At 45.0% G+C, this 19,631-nt stretch overlaps 1 protein-coding gene across 2 annotated transcripts in view; it reads right to left on the reverse strand.

Moving 5' to 3' along the window:
• The window catches only part of PHF12 (PHD finger protein 12), a 38,795-nt gene extending 20,236 nt beyond the window's left edge, over positions 1-18,559 (reverse strand). Inside the window, exons 1-2 of one of the 2 annotated variants that reach the window (XM_019647077.1) lie at positions 17,903-18,559; positions 17,062-17,243 (exon numbers count right to left, since the gene is read on the reverse strand). In XM_019647077.1, the coding sequence (XP_019502622.1) occupies positions 17,062-17,243; positions 17,903-17,968 (248 nt within the window). In that variant the 5' untranslated portion in view covers positions 17,969-18,559. Of the gene's footprint in view, positions 1-17,061; positions 17,244-17,645; positions 17,882-17,902 lie in introns of those variants that run through there. The other variant, XM_019647078.1, reaches the window with a different exon arrangement.
• Between the last annotated feature and the right edge of the window lie 1,072 nt (positions 18,560-19,631).

Below are 19,631 nucleotides of genomic sequence, written 5' to 3' on the forward strand. Positions count from 1 at the left end.
ACGGCCGCTCACGGCAGCTGCTGGCTACACACAGTAGCCCATGGCAACCCACTGCAGCAGGGGCTGCAGCCCAAGACGTCACCGGCGACTCACTGCAGCCCAGCTCCAGGTTGAGCTGTTGTTCAGCATCTTAGCTGTAGAGGGCAGTGTCACTGGCTCTCATATGTGGGATCCGAACCGAGGCCCTCTGGCGTCCCAAACCAGCTCTTAACCAACGCGTCACTCGGCCGGCCCCTGATAGTTCTGTCTTTTATTAGAGCGACTAAGACAAGGATTGAATCTTTATAAAGATCTTTGTATTTTTATAAAAAAGAGGTTGTGCACACAATAGTCATGCAGTAAGTTAATACTGAATCAAAATTAGAGCTGTGTAGGAATGGCCTTACTCTAATTTTGATTTAGTGTTATCTTACTGAGTGACTACTGTGCGCACAACCTCTTTTTTATTTATTTATTTAAAATAAATGATTCTCCAGATCACTGATTTCCATTAAGGTCCACCAAGAGCCATAGGAGACTTTATTAAATCCTTGGGAGGGTCACATTTATAATGTCAATACAGCACTTGTTCTCAAAGTATGGTCTCCAGACCAGCAGCATCAGCTCATCTGGAAACTTATTAGAAATGCAACTTCTGAGGCCTCACTCCAGGCCTCCTGGATCAGAGCCTCTGGGGGTAGGGCTCAGCGATTTGTATTTAACATACCCTTCAGGTGCTTCTGCTCAACACCAAAGTTTGAAAACCACTGCTACACAGAATAAGTCTACACTTATGCTTAAGAAATTCCTACATTTGGTTCCTGGAGTCACCTATTTGGAATGGCAAGGAGAAAATTTTTCTTCAAAGAATATGAGGAAATACTAAAAAAAAAAAAAATGCTTGCGGGTTGACTATATAGGACTCTCCTTGAAGTCCCAGGGCTTAATGCTATGCTACTTTACCTTTTCTACCCCGACCTGCCTTTGGTTGGCACATTCTCCTAGCTCCTGCTTTGCCACACTTCCCTGGAGCACTGAACATGCGTGTCAGGATGCCCACCAAGCCCTCACAACTCATTGCTTCCTTTCTTCCCTATTTCCTAGGTGGACTCTCAGGAGGATCCTTATCAGGAAGCAGGGAACTGGAGGCACACTGGCCTATGGAGAGACGTCTTCAAGCCCTGGAGGACCATGGTGAATGTCATCTGTAAAGTCTACCCTTGTTCTCTCCAATATATTTCTGCATAGGCCACATCCAAACTAATGAAGTACATGCATGTAATTTGCAAAGGCCTACAGACTCTGCTATGCTTCAGCAGCTATCACATTAAAATTAACCCTGAAAAGCTTGTCAGTTCTGATTCTGTTTGTCTTTTCTTTCTCCCCCCCCCCCCCCCAATTCTGTTTTCCATCATTTCTTTTTATTTGCCCACTGGCTTTGTACCAAGATACCTTACACCAAACATGTAAAGCAGAGAAGAACGAAGCAAGGTGATACAGGCTTAGATCTTTTATCAAAATATGAATGGCCTCCTGGCCACCCTTCATACTTCTCCCAATCTATTCCCAACCCTGCCGACAGAGTGATTTATTTAAAAAACACAATTCTGTTCATATCATTCTCTTAACTAAAACGCCCTTCAGCAATGCCCCATCCATTACAGAATCAGGTTCAAGCTCCTCAGTATTGCAGGTAAGACAAGCCCTATGGCCAGAACCCTGCCTCTTTCTCCAGCTCCATTAGCCTGGTGGCTCCCTACACAGTCCATACTGTTTCTCAACTCCTTCTCCGCTCAGTCCAGAGCCGCTACCCACAACCACAAAAAGCTGAGTCTTCTCCCACTCCTTCACCTGGTGGATTCCTTATCTTCTGGGGCTCAAGTCAGCTGTTATCTCCAGGAAGCCTTCTGACAGCCCCTGATTCCCTACAGCACTTCTGTGCCACACTGTACTGAACTGAAACTACTATACACCCAAATCCCCTTCTCCACGGTTCATTTACATTTGTACCTCCCCACTCTGCACAATGCCTGGAACACAGTAGGTACTCAATAAAGCCTTAAAGAACTAGGGAACGCTAAAAGAATGGGCTTCCAGGGAGTGAATGTAACCCCTCCAAAGTCACGAGGCAAGGCAATGCAATTGGGCAGGCACCTGTTTGGTGGCTAAATCATATATAAAATTACTTACATTTTCTAAGTCACAAAACAAGAAGACGACATCAGAGTCCAAGTCCATACTTGCAAACCTGAACTTCACACTGAACTATCCCATCCAACTCATTTAAATTTCCTTTAAACAATTTGATTTTTTATTTCTCTTTCTTAGAACAGGAGTAAAATGCTTAAAATTTGTATTAAGAGGTTCTCAAAAGTAGCTCCTGGTTGGTTCCTAAAGGATCACTTTTAGAGATACCAAGTTTAAGAACACACATTTTTCAGAATTCTAGATTATGGCCACAGGTCCTTCTTGTCTGCCCTAAAGTGTGGGATGAGGGCTGTGAGTTTAGGGAGCAGTATGGGGAAGTCGCAGCGTTGTCCCCAGGATGAACACGGACCATTTAAAAGAGTAAGGCCTTACTGGGATTTTGCTGCTTTCTTAGAGATAGAACAGGCATCTTGAAATAAGTTTGAAAATGTGCTATCTTGAGAGAGGGCAGTAATATCTAAGATGGGATGGAAAGAGAAGAAAGATCTGCATTTCTAGAAAATGATCATCATAGGCATAGCTGGAACGCAGGAATCACCCTCAAAAAGCTTCCTTATGATGTTTCACCTTTGCTCCTAGCAATTCCTTTCAAGCAATTTAGAAAGCATTTTTCAATTCAAAAGGAAAAGGATGCATGAAATGCCTCCAGGAAAGACAGGCTTTCATTGGGGTGACAAGCTCAGGAACTAGTTCCCAAAGAGGTTGTTTTGCAAACAGACTAGTTTTGTTGCATATCTAATGCTGCCAACAGGGAAAGGATTCCAGGGAGAAAGGAGATTCTATAGCCTCAGGGGCTCATGTACATATCCTAAGGACTTCCTCACCTCAGCTGCTCATCTTAAAGCTCCTTCCCCCACAAAAATGGTGTGCCCATAAGTTTAGTGTGCAACTTAGAAATAATTATGGGCATAACTTAGAGATATTGCGGGTTTGGTTCCAGATCACTGCAATAAAACGATTATCACAATAAAGTGAGTTACATGAATTTTTTTGTTTCCCAGTGCATATAAAACTTATGTTTATACCATGTTGTAGTCTATTAAGTGTGCAATAATAGCATTGTCTAAAAAAAACAATGTTGTACCTTAATTAAAAAATATTTTATTGTTTGTTAAAAAATGCTAACCATCATCTGGACCTTCAGCAAGTTGTAATACTTTTGCTGCTGAAGGGTCTTACCTTCAATTTGTAAAAAACGCAGTATCTGTGAAGTACAATAGCAGTAAAACAAGTTATGCCTGTACATGCACGCCAGAGTCTTTAAAATGATGATATGCCTGTCAAGAAAAACAAGGTTCTGTCCCAGCTCCCTCTCATCCTCATTTATCAGTAAAGACAGGGTGCTAAGGGCCATTCTCTACAAAAGGAAATCATTAAAAGTTAAAAGTCAGGTAGCCCTGAAATTACTCTATCAGAGTTTCCGCTGATCAGCACTGAAAACCATGAAAACACTTATAATGAGCCAGTGCTGCTTGTAAAGACATCAATATGCTTCCTAATTGTGAAGCTTAGAAGTAACAGTGATAATCTCATCTTACATTTGATAGTGTATTACAGTTCACAAAGCATTTTCACAGATGCTCTTTTTGATTTTCACCACCATCCTGCGATAATTAATTCTTATTCCCATCGTACAGGTGAGGAAACTGACTTATCTAAAGCCATGGAGCCAGTAAGCAGAATTAGAACCCCAATCGATTTCCTGGCTCTTTCAAATCTTGAGCCTGTGCTGTTTTTTAAAGAACCTTCAGTGGTTCTCTTATTTCTGGGGAACACAATGGAATATCCATCAGAGTATCTTCCTCAGCCTCCAAGTTGAGCATTTCCTTCCATGTCAGCCACTATTTACTGAGTTCCCACTGCTCACCAACCAATGCCACAACTGGAGAAAGGACACAAAGCAAACAAGTTATGATTTACCCCATCAAGAACCACAGTCTTTGGGGAGAGAGGACCAAAGTCACTCGTCACTCAAGCATTTACTGGACACTCATTTTATGCTAGGCAATGTGCTAAGCGGTGAAACTTCAGACATGGTCCTTGCTCTCAAGGATTACAGGCTAGACACAATGTGGAAAGGACAGTTGGCAATGAGACCACATACAATCAATTATAGACTGATGCTTGCCATACAGACCTACATGACTCAAATGCTCATGGATGCCCAAGTCAGCAAAGAGCCCCTGAATTTTGGTCTTTAGGTACCTGAAGGTGACAGTGGCCTTTTCCCTACTCTCTTTTCACAATCCAGAGCTATTCAGCAAACGATAATTCAGCCAGTGATCCTTTAAAGATGGGGAAGTTAAGGATCTTGAGGGGTTCAGAAAGAAACTATAGTTTTAGAAGCAGTTGTATTTCTCCATTTTGTAAAACTACCTGACAAAAGGAAGGTTCTGGGAGCGGGGGCATTTTCCTGGGAACAGATATTTAAGTTCATCCAGTGAACAATACTATTTGAACCTTTAGATTCCTTCTGAGAACTGTCTGAGTCCTGGGAAGGAAGGTGAGCCCTGGAATAATTGTCTTTGTATGTGAGCTGGCTTGTCCTGGACAACTGGAAGCTCTTTAGCCAACAGGCCAAGGATCTCTATTTTCTGGCTTCAAAAGAATATGGCATGTAGTGCTTTCAGACAGGCACGCTTCTCCACGGCAGAGAGGAGAGTGCCCTGTGAGGGTGGAGCTCTTGCAGAATATCTTCCCATCTTCACTGCTGTGGATGGTTCCTTCCGGATCACTTGTTAAAAAGCCCTGGCCTGAAATTCCTGGCCAGAAAGTGCCTGTTCACTGCTTTCCAACTTGCTATTTATTTTAACCACTACCTGATCTTAAAGACAATCTGTTAGCTATAAAATAGTTCATAACTATAGAGCTCTAAATCTTCAGCGATTGTAATGGAAGGATATGCACCTCAGAGTTTGGTGTGGCTCTCTGTGAGGCCTGAGGTCCTATGAACTGTTAACAATAACATCTGTACACAAACCAATTAGAACATTAATTCACTTTTCAATACTAAAACCCCTAAAGTCAACCTTTGCAGCAGGACTCTAGCATCTAGACTCCCATAAACAAACCCAAATGACCTGTCTCCATTGCTGATGAGGGTGTCTACACAGGTCTATTTCGGGAGTCATCGAAGAGAAAACCACAAGCACACACCCCTCAGCTAACTGTAACGTCTGCACTGACGCGCCTCTCCGTGTCAAACATTCAAAGCCCACAGCCAGATGATCCCAACCCACAGCCAAAGGACGGAGTCCAGTTTTAATTTAGAATGCCTCTTTCGTTCACTAATGAGGCTGCAGCTCACCACTGCAGGTGGAAGATGTTGGTAGTTGTCATGGTTCTTGGCACTCTAATTAAGAGGATCTATTTCAAGTCATATACCAGTATGGTTGATCTGAGCCGAACCTCACTCATCTCCCTCGCCTATTAATACTTGTGAACCTGCAAGACATTAACATTTACTTCAGATTTAGTCCCCACCAGTGGGACCTGTTGCTCCATAGCTCTGCGTTAATTATCCATCCAGCACAGGCAGTATTTCAATATGGAACTGGAAGGGAGAAGGGGGAGGGGAACAAAAGAACAAAGGGAGGAGGAGAGAGGTGGACGAAGAGAGGGAAGCAGAACGACTGCTTTTTATTTCAAAGACCTATTTTTTGCACTACAACATGCAGATAAAAATGGTGTTGGGCTGTGGACTTGTTTTCTAAAATATGTTAGGTTACTGATGTATAGCTTGCAACTGTCCATCCAGCTAAGTGACATTTACATTTTAAAACTTGATCCAATGGCAACCAGAGAGACATGAAAATATCACTTAACCAAATTAAAAGATTTGGTGTATGTCTTAGTAAAAAAGGAAGCAAGTGGATGAAAAATATTTAAGAAAGAACACACTCCATTTTCCCTTCCTGGCCTGACAAAATATTGTTTAATACACTTCATAGGAACACTATGCAGATAGCATATCTATACATAATATACCAATAGCCTTCTACTTGGGTTCTCCTCTAAAAGAGGTCAGTCACATGAACTGGTAGTGTCCCTCCTGTCAGAACCCATCTCTGCTAGGTGTATATGGCAGTTTCAGTTGAAATAAAATATCAGTTAGACTAAGAGAGCTCTCACTGCCCCCCCCCCATCATCTGTATATCCTCTCCCTTTTTTTTTGGTAGTAGTGGGGTGTTCAGCTAGCAAATAATAGCACTGAGCAGTTTTGATTTTTAATTTTACAGCTCATGGGTTTCACCCATCCGTCTAAGGTCCACTACCAGATAAAAATCCTGCCATTATGTTTAATGGCATTGTGTAAGACCAACTGCAAAAGATAATGCATGCTTAGAACAGGCCTGCTCCCTCAGACTGGCCCTGCTGCCCTCAGCCAGCTCAGGCGATGTGTTGGTACTAGCCAAAATGGGAGTAAAGGAGATTGCTGACAGGACCGCAGTCAGCTCTTAGCCTCCCAGCAGCCATCTTGATTCATAAAGGGATGAATGAACATAGAAAACAAGCCTTTTATAAACTGAAACCAGCTACTGTCCTGGAAAAGCTAAGAGGTCCTAGGTAAAGTTTAAGTTAAAAATATCTTTTTAGATTTAAATTAAAAGCTGTATTAATACGGCCAAATTTAATGGTCTATGTTTCAAGGGAACAAAATTTAATGAAATTTAAATGTCAGCAGCAATAGTAAGCTTCCTCTGGGCACTTGTGTGGCCATCAGCTGTTACTTTAAGTATGGCCTGCTTTTCAAAGGCAGGGAAGATGGTCATATTGAAGGATATTGGAGAGATGAAGGCATAGAGAAAGTTCATGGGGCCCCTGAACCTTAATTAATCCCTTATCCTCCTTAGTCCTAGCTATTGACTCAAACAATGGCTAACGCCACAAAGTACATAAAAAGTACAAGGACTGCTGGTTTTTTCATGCAAAGCCTCAGTAACAGTGCTAACAAGGAGACCAATGAAGTGCCAGGCCATTACAAATGCCCCATTGAGAAACTTAGCTAGTTGCGTCACTTCCACAGGCATACAATCCTTTCAAACTAGCTGATTGTGCCCCTAAATTTTATCGCTTTCTATGTAAAGCTGGCCTGTGGCATCCTCCCAGTGAAGGACACCTGGAGAAAAGGGCTACAAGTTAGTGCAGGGAGAAGGGAGGGAGGGAGGGTAGAGCGCCAACAGTTATACCAGGTGTTTGCCTCTGCTAACTTCTCTATAAGCTCAGCCAGGGTGCCACACGGTCTGATCTATTATTGGATTGGCTATTCTGGCAATCTTGGCTTCTCCAGAACGGAAAACGGACTGGATACAAACATTTTTTTTAAATGGCCTTCATTCATTCACCTCATGATAGATATAGGAGCTGCATGTATTTTGGAAAAGTGTCAATATTCCGGCCTCAAGAGTCACTTTCTAACACTCCTAGGGAACAGTCCATCGGCAAGAGGAAGCCAACACTTGTAAACCTGTATTCCAGAAGTTTTCAGAGGTATGAAAAACTGAGTACTGTTCTGTGGCCAAATTTTAATGGGCTATCAAGAACAAGGTAACAGCTAGGCCACATTATGCTTACTGACACAGGTCAGGGAATCTGGACCAATTTACATCTTATAGATACTGGACCTAAAATTCTATCAAGGCTGGGAAAACTCAAAACACTAACAATGTCTTTATTTGAAATCCAACTAAATATAGAGAGAGCAGGTTTCTACTTAAGACCCAGCTGCTTTTCCCTAAGGAGGATCTCTGCTTCATTTACCCTCCTCGGACAGGATCTTGTATTAAATAAAAAAATTAAATAAAAAAAAGGGAAGGAGCAAATAATAATGCTATTATTTGGGCCAAAATAGCATAGGGTTTATTCCTTCCTTCTTTTACCCTTACCCTCTACCCGCCCCCAATTTTACTCATAAACCTCAAAGCTCCCCGCCCTACATGACTGAAGTAATCTCCTGGGCATGCTGTCAAACTGTGCTGTCGTGGTTTGATGCCACAGCTAAGTGCTGACTTGAGCTGCCGAAGCCTTCCAGTTATACCCCCAGTGACCTATTTAGGAGTTAAACATACTTCTCAGAAGCAGAGCACCATGATTTTTCCCTTTGGCCCACTTTTCTCTCAGATGGTCCCTAACCAAAAAACGATCGATCACCTTAAAGACCTGAATGTGTGTGCAAAAATGGTAAGATTTGAGGAAAGCTTGTATGCAGCAGGCATACCAGCCTTGGACATGAGCTTTTCCCCATAACTTAAATAAAATGCAGACACTTTTCTTACTATACAGCTTACTTCAACACCTACAAACTAAAGCTTGTAGTCAAAGATGTCTGGTATCATGGAATTAAGCAGTAGAATTAAGTTAGAGTGGCTGTCACCTCTGGTAGGCAAAACAACGAGGACTACAGAGGGATAAAGCAAAACAAGAATGATTAAACAAAACAATGTTTATCAAAAGGCCAAAATTAGTGATAGAATTCTCCCTACGTTTAAGATGCTCTTTCAAAAAAGGCAAGCAAGATCAAGGAGAGTTGAATGTATCCAACCTCTGTATAGAATTATGAAAAGTTACAGGCTTATACTCATTTAATGAGATAAATGGTATATAATTTTCATAATGTATTTTGACCAATAATTGATGATTGTCAATGGAAAAAGTTCACTGTAGAGCTTCCCTTTAATGTTTCCAGAGTTTAGTTAAAACCAAGAATCGTAGAACACTATCTGATGGTTCAGTGAACACGGGAATTAAAAAACTCCCAGCTCATCACAGGAGCCCAGGACTGGTAGAAAGCAGAACAAGAGTAGCTCCACACTGCCCAAATTTGTAATACAGAGACTTATCTAAACCCGCTTCAAGTTTTGTGCATTTCATTAGCTTCTCTGCACAAATACGGACAGGAGAAAAATACTACTCAACATCCCTCTGGATATCACAGCTGAATAAAAGCCTGTAAATGTGCTTGTGTTGCCACCAACAGGGCTCCCCCCCCCCCTGAAACTCAAGCTTGCTAGTAATTCTGAGAGGTTTCCCCATCTCCGCCTGACCTGGAGGTGAAGTGATGTCTTTGGGTTTCAGTTAAATTCAAACCCTGTGGAGAGTCCTCTCTTGCCCACTCGAGCTTATTTCAAAAAGAGCCTCATGCAGAGCCCAAATCAGTGGGAAAGACTGATGCTAGGTTCAGACATGAAGTTTCCCCCACCCTGCAGTTACTTTCTAGGTCTTCTGTCCTTTCAAGACTGGGAAACATTTTCTGAGTGGCATGCTGTACAATTTGTCAGAAAACAGGGGAAGATTAAACACCAAAGCTATTACCATAGAGGAAAGCAAATGTATTGGGTTGTCGGAAAAGTCGTAACGTATTTTTTCTATGTTTTTCGTTGCAAAAATGCGTCAGGACTTTTCTGACAACCCAATAATTAGGGGGGAAAGAACGGTCACCGCATGTTTGTGTTAACAAAGGTACCATCCACTTGGGAGAACCCAGACATAATTTCTGTTCCTCAAACAGCATTTATCTTTGCTCTTCTCTCATTTGTAATACCACTAGGTATTATGCAGTGGTAAGCAGAGGAAATGGGTCAGCCAATGGAAAGTTGAAGATCTTGTAAGTCAAAAATGCATTTAATACATCTAACCTACCGATCATCATAGCTTACCCTGGCTGGTTTGTACTGAACGTGTATCACTGCTGCACTATCACAAAGCTGAAAAATAGTAAGTTAACCATGTTGAGTCAGGGACTATCTGTAATTTAGTGAGCATTTAGTACACGACTGCAAAAGGAAAAGCAACTCTTTGAATGAATGAGTCATTTTTCATTACTTACAAAATTTTATCAGTCTGCTTGGTGTACTCGGAATTTGCTTATTGTGAATTCAACATCTCTATGTAATAGCCAAGTTGCTTTTTGCCGATGGGCCAAATCAATGATTTCTCCTTTTATCAGCGTCTATTGTACTCCTCAGTGGCTTTTGCCTTCCACACAAATGTGCTAAAACTTTATCTTTATTCTTATTTGCTGAGACCCAGATTTAGAAATAACCTTAGGTTTAAAGGATAAGAATTTTGATACCTGTAAATGGCAGGCAGAAAAAAAGAATCATCTTTTTATTCTTCATAATTGGTCTCGAGTCATGGGAAAAGCAGTCAGTTAGTGACCTGTGCATGCGTCCTGGGCATGCTGACAAATCCGCAATACCAAAGTGCCTTTCTGAAATTTGGTCTAGGACTTGCACTGAATACAATGTCCTCCTCTTTCAGGAAACTGGCAGGGGGACAGCTGTACTCCTGTCCTGTCTCTTGGGAGGCTAGTATTAGGCAGAGGTGCTCTTATAAGTGTCACTCATTGAATGGCAATGCAGCTGGCCATGTTGTACTCCCTGGGGACTCTAAGTCAAAGGAAAAGCACAGTGCAGGTGGGAAAACAAACTTTTTTCTCCCTGCTCTGGTGACTTTAAACTCTGGCACCTTAAAAATCAGAACGCGTTTCCAGGAGCTCGTGCTGCATTATAATAAGTGCCACCATAACCCCAACCAGAATCTTCTACCAGGGTGGCTTGCTTAACTGCACACCTAAGGAATTGTTGTGTATGTGCTAGGGGTGGGACAAGAAAGTTCAGAGATGGATTTCAATACTCTTATCCATAACCAAAACCCCACAACATTTAGCTTCATCTATTTTCTATTGCCCTGTCACTTGTCGAAGAAAAGATGTACCTGTTTTTACTGAGAAGCAGGACGCCTGCATTTGTAGGTAGCAAAAATCCTCTTGGGAGCATCAAAGTGGATTGTTTCTTTTTACAAGCTATATAAAACCTGCAGGCAAATATTCTCTGCACTCTTTTCACATTTAGTGCTACCTGGGCTTACATCAAGACACATATAAACAGGTGAGTTCACTGCGGTGTGCAAACAACTTTTTGTTCTTGTTAATTGGGTTTAAAAGACAGCTCATTAACTGACCTGGAGTTATTTCCACCCCAAGCTGTTACCAATCAAACTGAGGCAATTAAAATCTTCCTCCTTAAACTAGGGGCCCCAAGTATGAGAAATGCCTATACACAGAAATTTTCTATTGTGGGTGGTCGGTGCCGGGTGGACATTCTCCCTTAAGGCAAGCTGTGGATTTTTAAAAATTCTTCTAAGGGAACTTCCAGCCTTACACTTCTTTGCTCAGAAGGGTCACTCAGAAAAGTTCAAACAGCAACATACCACATCACATTGTGAGGTTTTCTGCACTTCTCATATGAAGTTTATAGAAGAAACCCTTTACTCTGTCATTACATAGATAAGCTAGGCACAGATATCAAAGTGTGCTTTAATCAGCCACCTTTTTCTAGGTAAGACTCAAAAATTGAAAAAGAAAAAGATAGGGCAGTGAAAAGACAACCCACAGAATGGGAGAAAATACCTGCAAATCATATATATCTGACAAGGGACTTGTATCTAGAATATGAAAATAACTCTTCAAACTCAATAATAAAAACCCCAAATAACAGTTAAAATTGAACAACGGATCTGAATAGACATTTCTCCCAGAAAATATACAAATGGCCAATAAGCATATGAAAAGATGTTCAACATCACAAGTCATCAGGGAAATGCAAATCAAAACCACAAGAGATAGCACATCATACCCACTAGATGACTTTCATCAAGAAGACAGATAATAACAAGTGTTGGAAAAGATGTGGAGAAATTGGAACCTGCATATACACTGCTGGTAGGAATATAAAATGGTGCAACCACTTTGGAAAACAGACTGGCAGTTCTTCAAAGGTTAAACATAAGAGTTACCCAGTATTCTACTTCTGGATATACGCCTAATAGAAATGAAAACATGTTCACACAAAATCCTGCACACAAATGTTTATAGCATCATTAGTCACAATAGCGAAAAGTAGAAACAACCCAAATGTCCATCAACGGATGAATGGACAAATAAAATGTGGTATAGCCACACATGGAATAGCATTCAGCCATCAAAAGGTAAGAAGTACAGGTACTACTGATAAATCCTACAAGGATGAACCTTGAAAAATCACCAAGTCTTTTTGATGATCACTCGTACTTTCACTCAGAGCTTAAAAAAACCAGTGTTTCATTTAACATAGTAGTGACTTTGAAACCCTTTTCAGTTGAAATTAAATAATTCGTCTTTATTTTATGATTCAGCTTTTAAAAATTCTCTTGGGGACATACCTAAGAATTTAAAACAAACATGAATCCATCTTCATATTATAAATGAAGGCAGTCCCTAAACATGTCTTTTACACATTTACACATGTAAAAAAATACACAAGTCATATACAAAAGCCAAAAATGGTCCTAATATATTAGTGGAGCCCATCTATAAAGTACTTTGAGAGCCTTAACGAACAGTAGGAGGTTGATGAGATTACAACTGCATCCTGCCCTTTCACTGAATATAGCAATTAATTTTGGGACAGGCCCCAAATGAAAAATTTCACACAATAGTACTACCAAGTACTTGCCTTAAGTTACACAAAAACTGTTACCTTTGAATAGTATTAGCTCCTGTTCCACCTTTAGTATTTCTGATGCTTCCTTTCTCAACCAAAGCCATCTGGGTCACAAACATTTTGTGAGTAAACAACTCATACTAAATATTTTTGTTATATTTTTTGAACAGTGATTATCTTTTATCTTTGGACTAAAGCACTCATGTCACAGGAATTAGCCCCTGAGCCCCACATTAGGTTTACAAAGCATGCATGTAAAATTGAGTTGAAGCTGAACAAGCTGAACAGTATTGGACTCTCCTTGTTTGAGCGGACCATTTAACAACACTACACACCCAGCTTCCAATGCAACATAGCAAACGCAAACATAAATAAATAAAATACACATAAAATCAATCATTTTGCCACTGAGGGGAGAGGGTGAGGGGAGGGAGTCCTGATGCTAACACCTCCAGTTTTTCAGTGCCAGGCTTCCAAGCACTTAGAATGTGTCAGAAACGACAGATTTATGAGATAATGTTAACGTAAATGTATTTTAATTCATCACTTGTCTGACACTATTCTAATGAGGAGCTAAACACAACAAAATCAGAAAAACCACCTCCATTTTTAAAAGTTCACAAAGCAAAGATTTTTCTGCAAGGCAGTTTTCTACTCTATGTGTGAAACCTTTCTTGTTATGACTCACTGAAAATTAAATATGCAAAACTCCAAGCTGAGCTTAGTTTTGCCTGTGCAGAGACCTTTTTACTCTCATTCTTCGAAAACCTCATTTTGGATCTTGCTGCCAACACCAGAGAGAGGAAAGCCGGCCAACAATTCCAAATATAACATGCGGAGGCAAATGCTACAGAAATCTGTCTGACGGGAAGCAACCATGCTGAGGTCTGCTGAGGTAGACGTACTTCTCAATCAGACCATTTTGATCCCCCAGTTTGGAGCAAAATGCCACGAGAGAGCAATCAGAGGAAACCATCCAGTTTCCAGTCAGCCTCATTAACGACGCCTTATGGTATTCACTTTATCAGAGAAAACAATTCTATCCATCTCAAACAGAAAGTTGGGTCAGCGGCAACTAGATCTCCACCAGTTATTCTAATTTTTGTTTTTAAACAGATTTTTTTAGGGACCAGTCCACAGAGATTAGTATTTTCAGAAAGCTCAACTTATGGCATGCCAATTATGATAAAGGTCAGGTTCACCAGGGAACACTTAAAAACAGATCTCTTTCCAATTCTCCAGGGGCAGGTTTACTAACCCCTGCTACCACTCTGAATAATTGATCAACCAGTTAAACTTGGATAAAATGATTACACTATCACTTAAACAAATATAAAGACATCATTAGCTCCTCAAGTTTAATTCTTTAGTGAGGTCATGGTACCGAGCACAGGACAATTCATTCCCTCACCCAGAAGATCATTACAGAAAACCCCAAAATAGGGCTCCCAGTCTCATTGGGAAGAGAGGGCTGTTCCTCATACAGAGCACTGGCCCCTGAGAAAAGACAAGGCAATTAAAACAGCTTATATGACCAGTCACTTCCTCCAGTAGTTTATCTTAGAAACATCCCCTGTGGTTATGGCTATGTTACTGAACCCAGGAGGTAAAAGTTTGCCTAGAATCACTTCTGGAACACTTCACTCGATCCTGTTCATGGTGAGACAAGCTGGCAAGGCATACTTGAGACTGAAAAAGGACTCGTCTCACAGAGCTTTGAATGGTGACCCACAGCAGCACCACAGTTATGGCCTATGGGGTTTGCAAAACTCCATCTTCACCCTTGTACATTCTGTACATGAGGAAAATGATCACACTATGCTTATCTAAGTAACCCAGTCTCAGCCAGTTAAAAAAAGGAAGCAAGGGAAAATATAGCCACACCCTCTAACCTCATTCCCACATGACACAAGTAAGCAATAATGGGACAAAACGTGAGCGCACGCAGGAATCAAAATGTTCTGAGACCGTTAACTGCTTGACCTAACAACTCTGGTTGAGATGGTAAATGAAGTACTTCACTTGGGCTGGAAAGAGTAGGTAGGGTAGGAGGCAGGAAAGCAGGATAAGCCACACTTGAAAGAAGGCTTCCTGCCTTTGTAACAATATCTAGAATGTTTTGTGATTTATATAATAACTCAGATAAGTCAATGGTACATTCAGTACTGGCATCTTCAAAGGGGGAACTGGAGATGTGAAACAAGCCCTGCCTCATTTACTAGGATTCTCAAATCTCTGATTACCAGTTCCCATTCATGGTCTTAAAAAAAAAAAAAAAGTATTCAATGAAACGCACAGTCTGGGCAAGACTGAATCTCACCAACAGCTAAAAAAAAAAAAAATCCCTCCCTCTCTCATCCCAGCTACAGTGGAAACTGTTAATTGTTAAAACTTGACAAGACTTAGACTCATATAATTAAGAGATTCAGAGGTTAGATTTTAGAGTTTAAAAGCCCAATGTCAGGCAAAGCAGCACACTTTTTCCATGCCTGACGTTTCTAATAAACAATTTCAGCTTTATTAAACAGATGAGACTAAAGACAATAAAGCGTTTACAAAATTCTCACTCATTATGGGAATCACCATTCTTGGTTAACACAACTGCATCCTAGAGGTAAACCATTAAACCCACATTTTAAATCAGGCAATCTATAATTCAGTCCTAGTATATGCATCAAGCAAGCACAATAACAAGTAACACAACATATCCAGATACAAATTGCTTCCGTGCTCAAGAACAGCACAGGAAACTTGATCATAGATATTTTTTTTCCAGGTGAATTGCACTTTACAGGAAGCAAAGGCTAAAACCCACAGACCCTTCCTGCTGGTATTAGTCACTTCATAATAAAAATTTTAAAGCCAGCAGCAAATCTTCCTTCAGGATAATCACTGTCCCTGCAACATTACAAGCCAAGATGGGGCGCCCTCCTGGGCAAAAGTATCTTGGGAATGGTAATGGGAGCTTCCTACATAACTTCTGACCACAGACTTAATTTGCCCAGTATCAGTCATCTGTCTAATAAGTGTTCCAAACCTGCAATTAGTACAAATATACAGTAGGCACTATTCCACAAACCGAGAGACGGATTTCGAATGGAACTGTGTAAAGTGCTAAAGGAAAACATCACTCCCCCCCCCCACACACACACAGAGGGCTAAAAAAAAGGCAACAGGAGAAAATGGGTGGGAACAAACCATGGGGCCCTCTCCTCTCATGCCTGCCTCAGTCAACTGTTGCTGAACAACAGAACAGGACCCAATCTGGGTTCCCTACACAGATGTGGGATTTTTGTAGAGGGGAGAAGTGATTTCCCCAGGCAGAAGCTGGAGTGTAAACTCTTGGCCTGATTGTCCTGGGCTGAGCTGCTGAGAAGGATCTAGCAGCAGGCGATCAACTCAGGTCCCTCCCTCTCTCTTCGGTCTCTCCCCTCCCCTCGCGCTCAGTAACCGGGAGAAAAAAAAGCGCACAGCTTTCCAGCACTCCGCTCCTTAAAAATGCCCTCGCAGAGCCACCGGATACAATCCTGTCCCTGCAGCAAAGAATTCTGCAGCGAAGGGCTTGCCGATCCAGAGCGGAGAAGTGAAATCGGCGCCCAAGGGCAATTTTAATTGTCTAACCCGGCCCGATTTCCTAAGAGGCGGGGAGGGAAGAGGAGGCAGCTCCGAGAGGCAACAGGGGGCAAGAGGCGGCAGAGAAAGGGGACCAAAGCGGCGCGATCCCAGCCCGGTCACCAAGGCGCTTCTGCAGAAAGGACTCCGGGGCTACCCTCACCGTTCCCCGGGAGACGTTTGCAAATCATATATGCAGCCAAAATGGCGCTGAGAATAAAAATATAATTTAAAGGCAGGTCGCCATATTGTAAACAGAGAGGTAGAAAAGAGGCAGACTCAAAAGACACCCTCCATGATTTCTTCTACAGCTTGCAAACGCCCGGGAGCTCGGTGCCCGGGGTCTGGACCAGGGTAGCTAGGGCAGCCAAGGGCTCCGCGCAGCCACCGCGAGGACAGCCCAGCCCGGCAGGAGCCCGAGGGCGGCAGGCGCGCGGGCAGGCGAGCGGCACTGGGCCCGGAGCTCCTCCCCTTCCTCCCCGCCACCGCTGGCCGTGCCCTGCCGGCTTGTCCCGGCTCCCCAGCGACTTCCAGTCCCAGATGGGGCTCTCCTCGCTCCACCCAAACCCCCACCTCGGAGTCGGGACCCACCGCTGCTCCCCCTTCCAAACGGCCAGATCCCAGCAGACACCTGGGGGCGGGGAGGCGATCGCCCAGCGGCTGCAGAAGTCAGCTAGCGGCTTGCAAGCGCCCGTTATTTTGGCAGGCAGGGGTAGGCCGGGTGAAGGAATGTGCCGAAAAGGGTCCGCCAAGGGGCTCCAAATGGATCCCTAGACCTTACCAGCACTGGAGGTGGAAGGCGGCCGGGCAATGGTCACAGCACAGGAGATCACCACCTTCTTTGCAGCTATCGCAGCTGTCGTGGTTGGTGGCTCTGCCGCTTCTCCGGGGCTCCTTCTCAGGCTTCCGACTCCGTTTTTCTGCCTCGTCCGTCTTGGGGGGAGCCAGCAGAGCTTGGATTTGCTGCACACACATACAAATGGCGTGTGTGCACAACTCGGAGCTCCCGGGCTGTCCGTCGCCCCCCACCCCCACCCCGGCGCAGCTTCTCCGTCACCCACCCCTCTCCCCCCTTTTGTCCTTCTTCCTCCCATCCAGGCTGCTCCCAGAACCTCTCTGCCCCCGGAACCAGGGGGAGCCCACCCTAACGGTGTTCCTGCAGCACAACAACGAGAACAGCTTCTTCCAAATGGGGAGGATCAGAGTAGGGGGATGGGGAGAGGGTGCGCGGTTCCCAGCTCGCCACTTCCTTGTATGGACAGTGGGGGACTCCAAAGCCAGGCTCGGGAGAGGCCTGAAGCCCGGTACCCGGACGTGCTGGGGGAAGCACAAAGGGGCCGACAAGAAGGGGGTGGGGAGGCCCACCGGTGCAACGAGATGGAGTGGGTTGGCGCCTCCGGAAAGCAAATCGAGGGCGGCGGATAGGTGAAACTGCTGTAAACGTCCTCGGAAGCTGAGCTCGGCTCCCCGAATTGCAAAGATGGGAGGGAGAGTCTGGGTGAGAAAGAACCCCCCCCTCCCCTGGCCCTCTTGTGCTGCGAGCTCAGGACCGGCTTTGTGGGGCGGAGGGCGGAGGTTCCCTCCCGACGCTGGGGGAAGGGGATGAGGAGGGCTACTCTTACCTCCATCAGCCCCCCCGACGTGTCCAAGTCGTATACGATCGTCTTGGTCTCCATTTTCTCCCACATTCATCCACCTCCCGGGCTGGGCGCTTTCTGCTCGGGCCCCCCCAACCCCGGGGGGAGGGGGGAAGCGGGGGGAGGGGACGCTCCTGACCCCGGCCCCCTTTCTTCTTTCCCAACACGGGTCCCGACTTTCTCGTCCTGACTCCCCCCCACCCCCCGGCCCCCAGTCCCTGGGACGGCAGCGTTCTCCCCACGGGCCGTGAGGGGGGGAGCGGCCCCTCAGCCCCGGCCCGGTGGCTGACTGCACGGTGGGTCCCGGCTCCGGGGGTCAGGCCTCGGCGGGGCCTAGTCCCACAAGCTAAAGCCGGCGCTGGCGACCGCTGGTCCGGCCGGGAAGGCTGGCGGGCGCTGCCATCCCGGGATTGGGGGGATCGGAGGGGGGGTGAGAGGTTAGGTGAGGTTGTGGTACGTGAGGTGACTGCGGGGAGGGTGATGGGGGGTGGTCCCCGGGCTCCGCCTCTCGCCGCCGCCGCCGTCTGCGTCCCGGCTGCCGCGCACTTGGCGCAAACTTACCGCGAGCGCCCGCAAAGCCACCCGCGCAGGCGCCCGGGGATCGCCGCTCGCCGCGCGCAACCGCAGTGACAGCCGGCGGCCGGGCTCTCGCGCAGCCGCAGTGAGGGGGTACCCCCCAGCGCGCAGCCGCGCTGGCATTCGTCTTAAGCGCCGAAGCCCCCGCCTTTCTGCCCTGCGCCAGCGTACTGAGATAAAAGGGCGGGACATGAGCTGTCGCGCAGGCGCCTGGAGAGCTCGTAAGGGTCACAGCGCAGCCGCAGGAACATGGGGACTCATCATCTATTGGTGTTTGTGCATTGACCAAGAATACTCTGCTCCCGCGCAGGCGTGTTGAGGACGCTTCTCTCCCGCCCCACAACCATACAGCCGGCTCTTGCGCAGGCGTATTGTCACCTGCAGGCCCTAACAAGAATGCTTCTCCTTTCGCCATTTTGGTAATGGGAGACAGGCTACCATGTCCTTGGAGTCCTCAGGCATGAACAGGAAGGAGCAAGATGTGGTGTTGGCTGGAGATGGTAGGCTGTCGGTGACAGCAGTACTCGTAGGGATGTTGTACTGGATTCTTTGGTTCTAGCGTCAGGTGTGGCTGGACCAGGCGCCATATTGGTAAAGAGAAAAGAAAAGCCATCGCGACGGAAAACGATGCTTTTGGTGTCGGGTTGGATGGCTGCTGTTCCCACCTCTCTCCCGTTCTCAACAGTTAATTTTAACCTTAGCATCTCTGCCTTGCGTAGGGATGACATCCTGGGGAAATTCGCCTGTTACTACCCTCTGTTGATCACTGCCCCTGAGAATTGCTCTTCAAGAGGAAGCCAAAAGGGAAGAGTTTGTGATGCTGACAACGCCCAGCTACCTGCCCACAGTGGACTTCAACTCCCAGTTTGCAATGCGCGCGCGGGCGGGGGGGGGGTGGTAAAAGGCGAAGGGAAACGCATTGCACTCCGGGAACAAGAATCGCGATAGGTCTGGTGGATTGTGGGAGCCGTAGTTCCGTGTGCGTGCGAAGCACTGTACGGTAGGATGGACTCGGGGGAAGAGTGATTAGCCTGCCAGGAAGGGATACTTTTGAGAGCTGTCGTACTGTATGCTGGGATTTGTAGTCTGAAGGCCTCACCTCGAATTCTGGGCGGGGCTTCATGCTACCTCCAGGGCG

This window comes from Hipposideros armiger, unplaced genomic scaffold (genome assembly GCF_001890085.2).
Source record: "Hipposideros armiger isolate ML-2016 unplaced genomic scaffold, ASM189008v1 scaffold_108, whole genome shotgun sequence".
In the NCBI taxonomy this organism is placed as follows: Eukaryota; Metazoa; Chordata; class Mammalia; order Chiroptera; family Hipposideridae; genus Hipposideros; species Hipposideros armiger.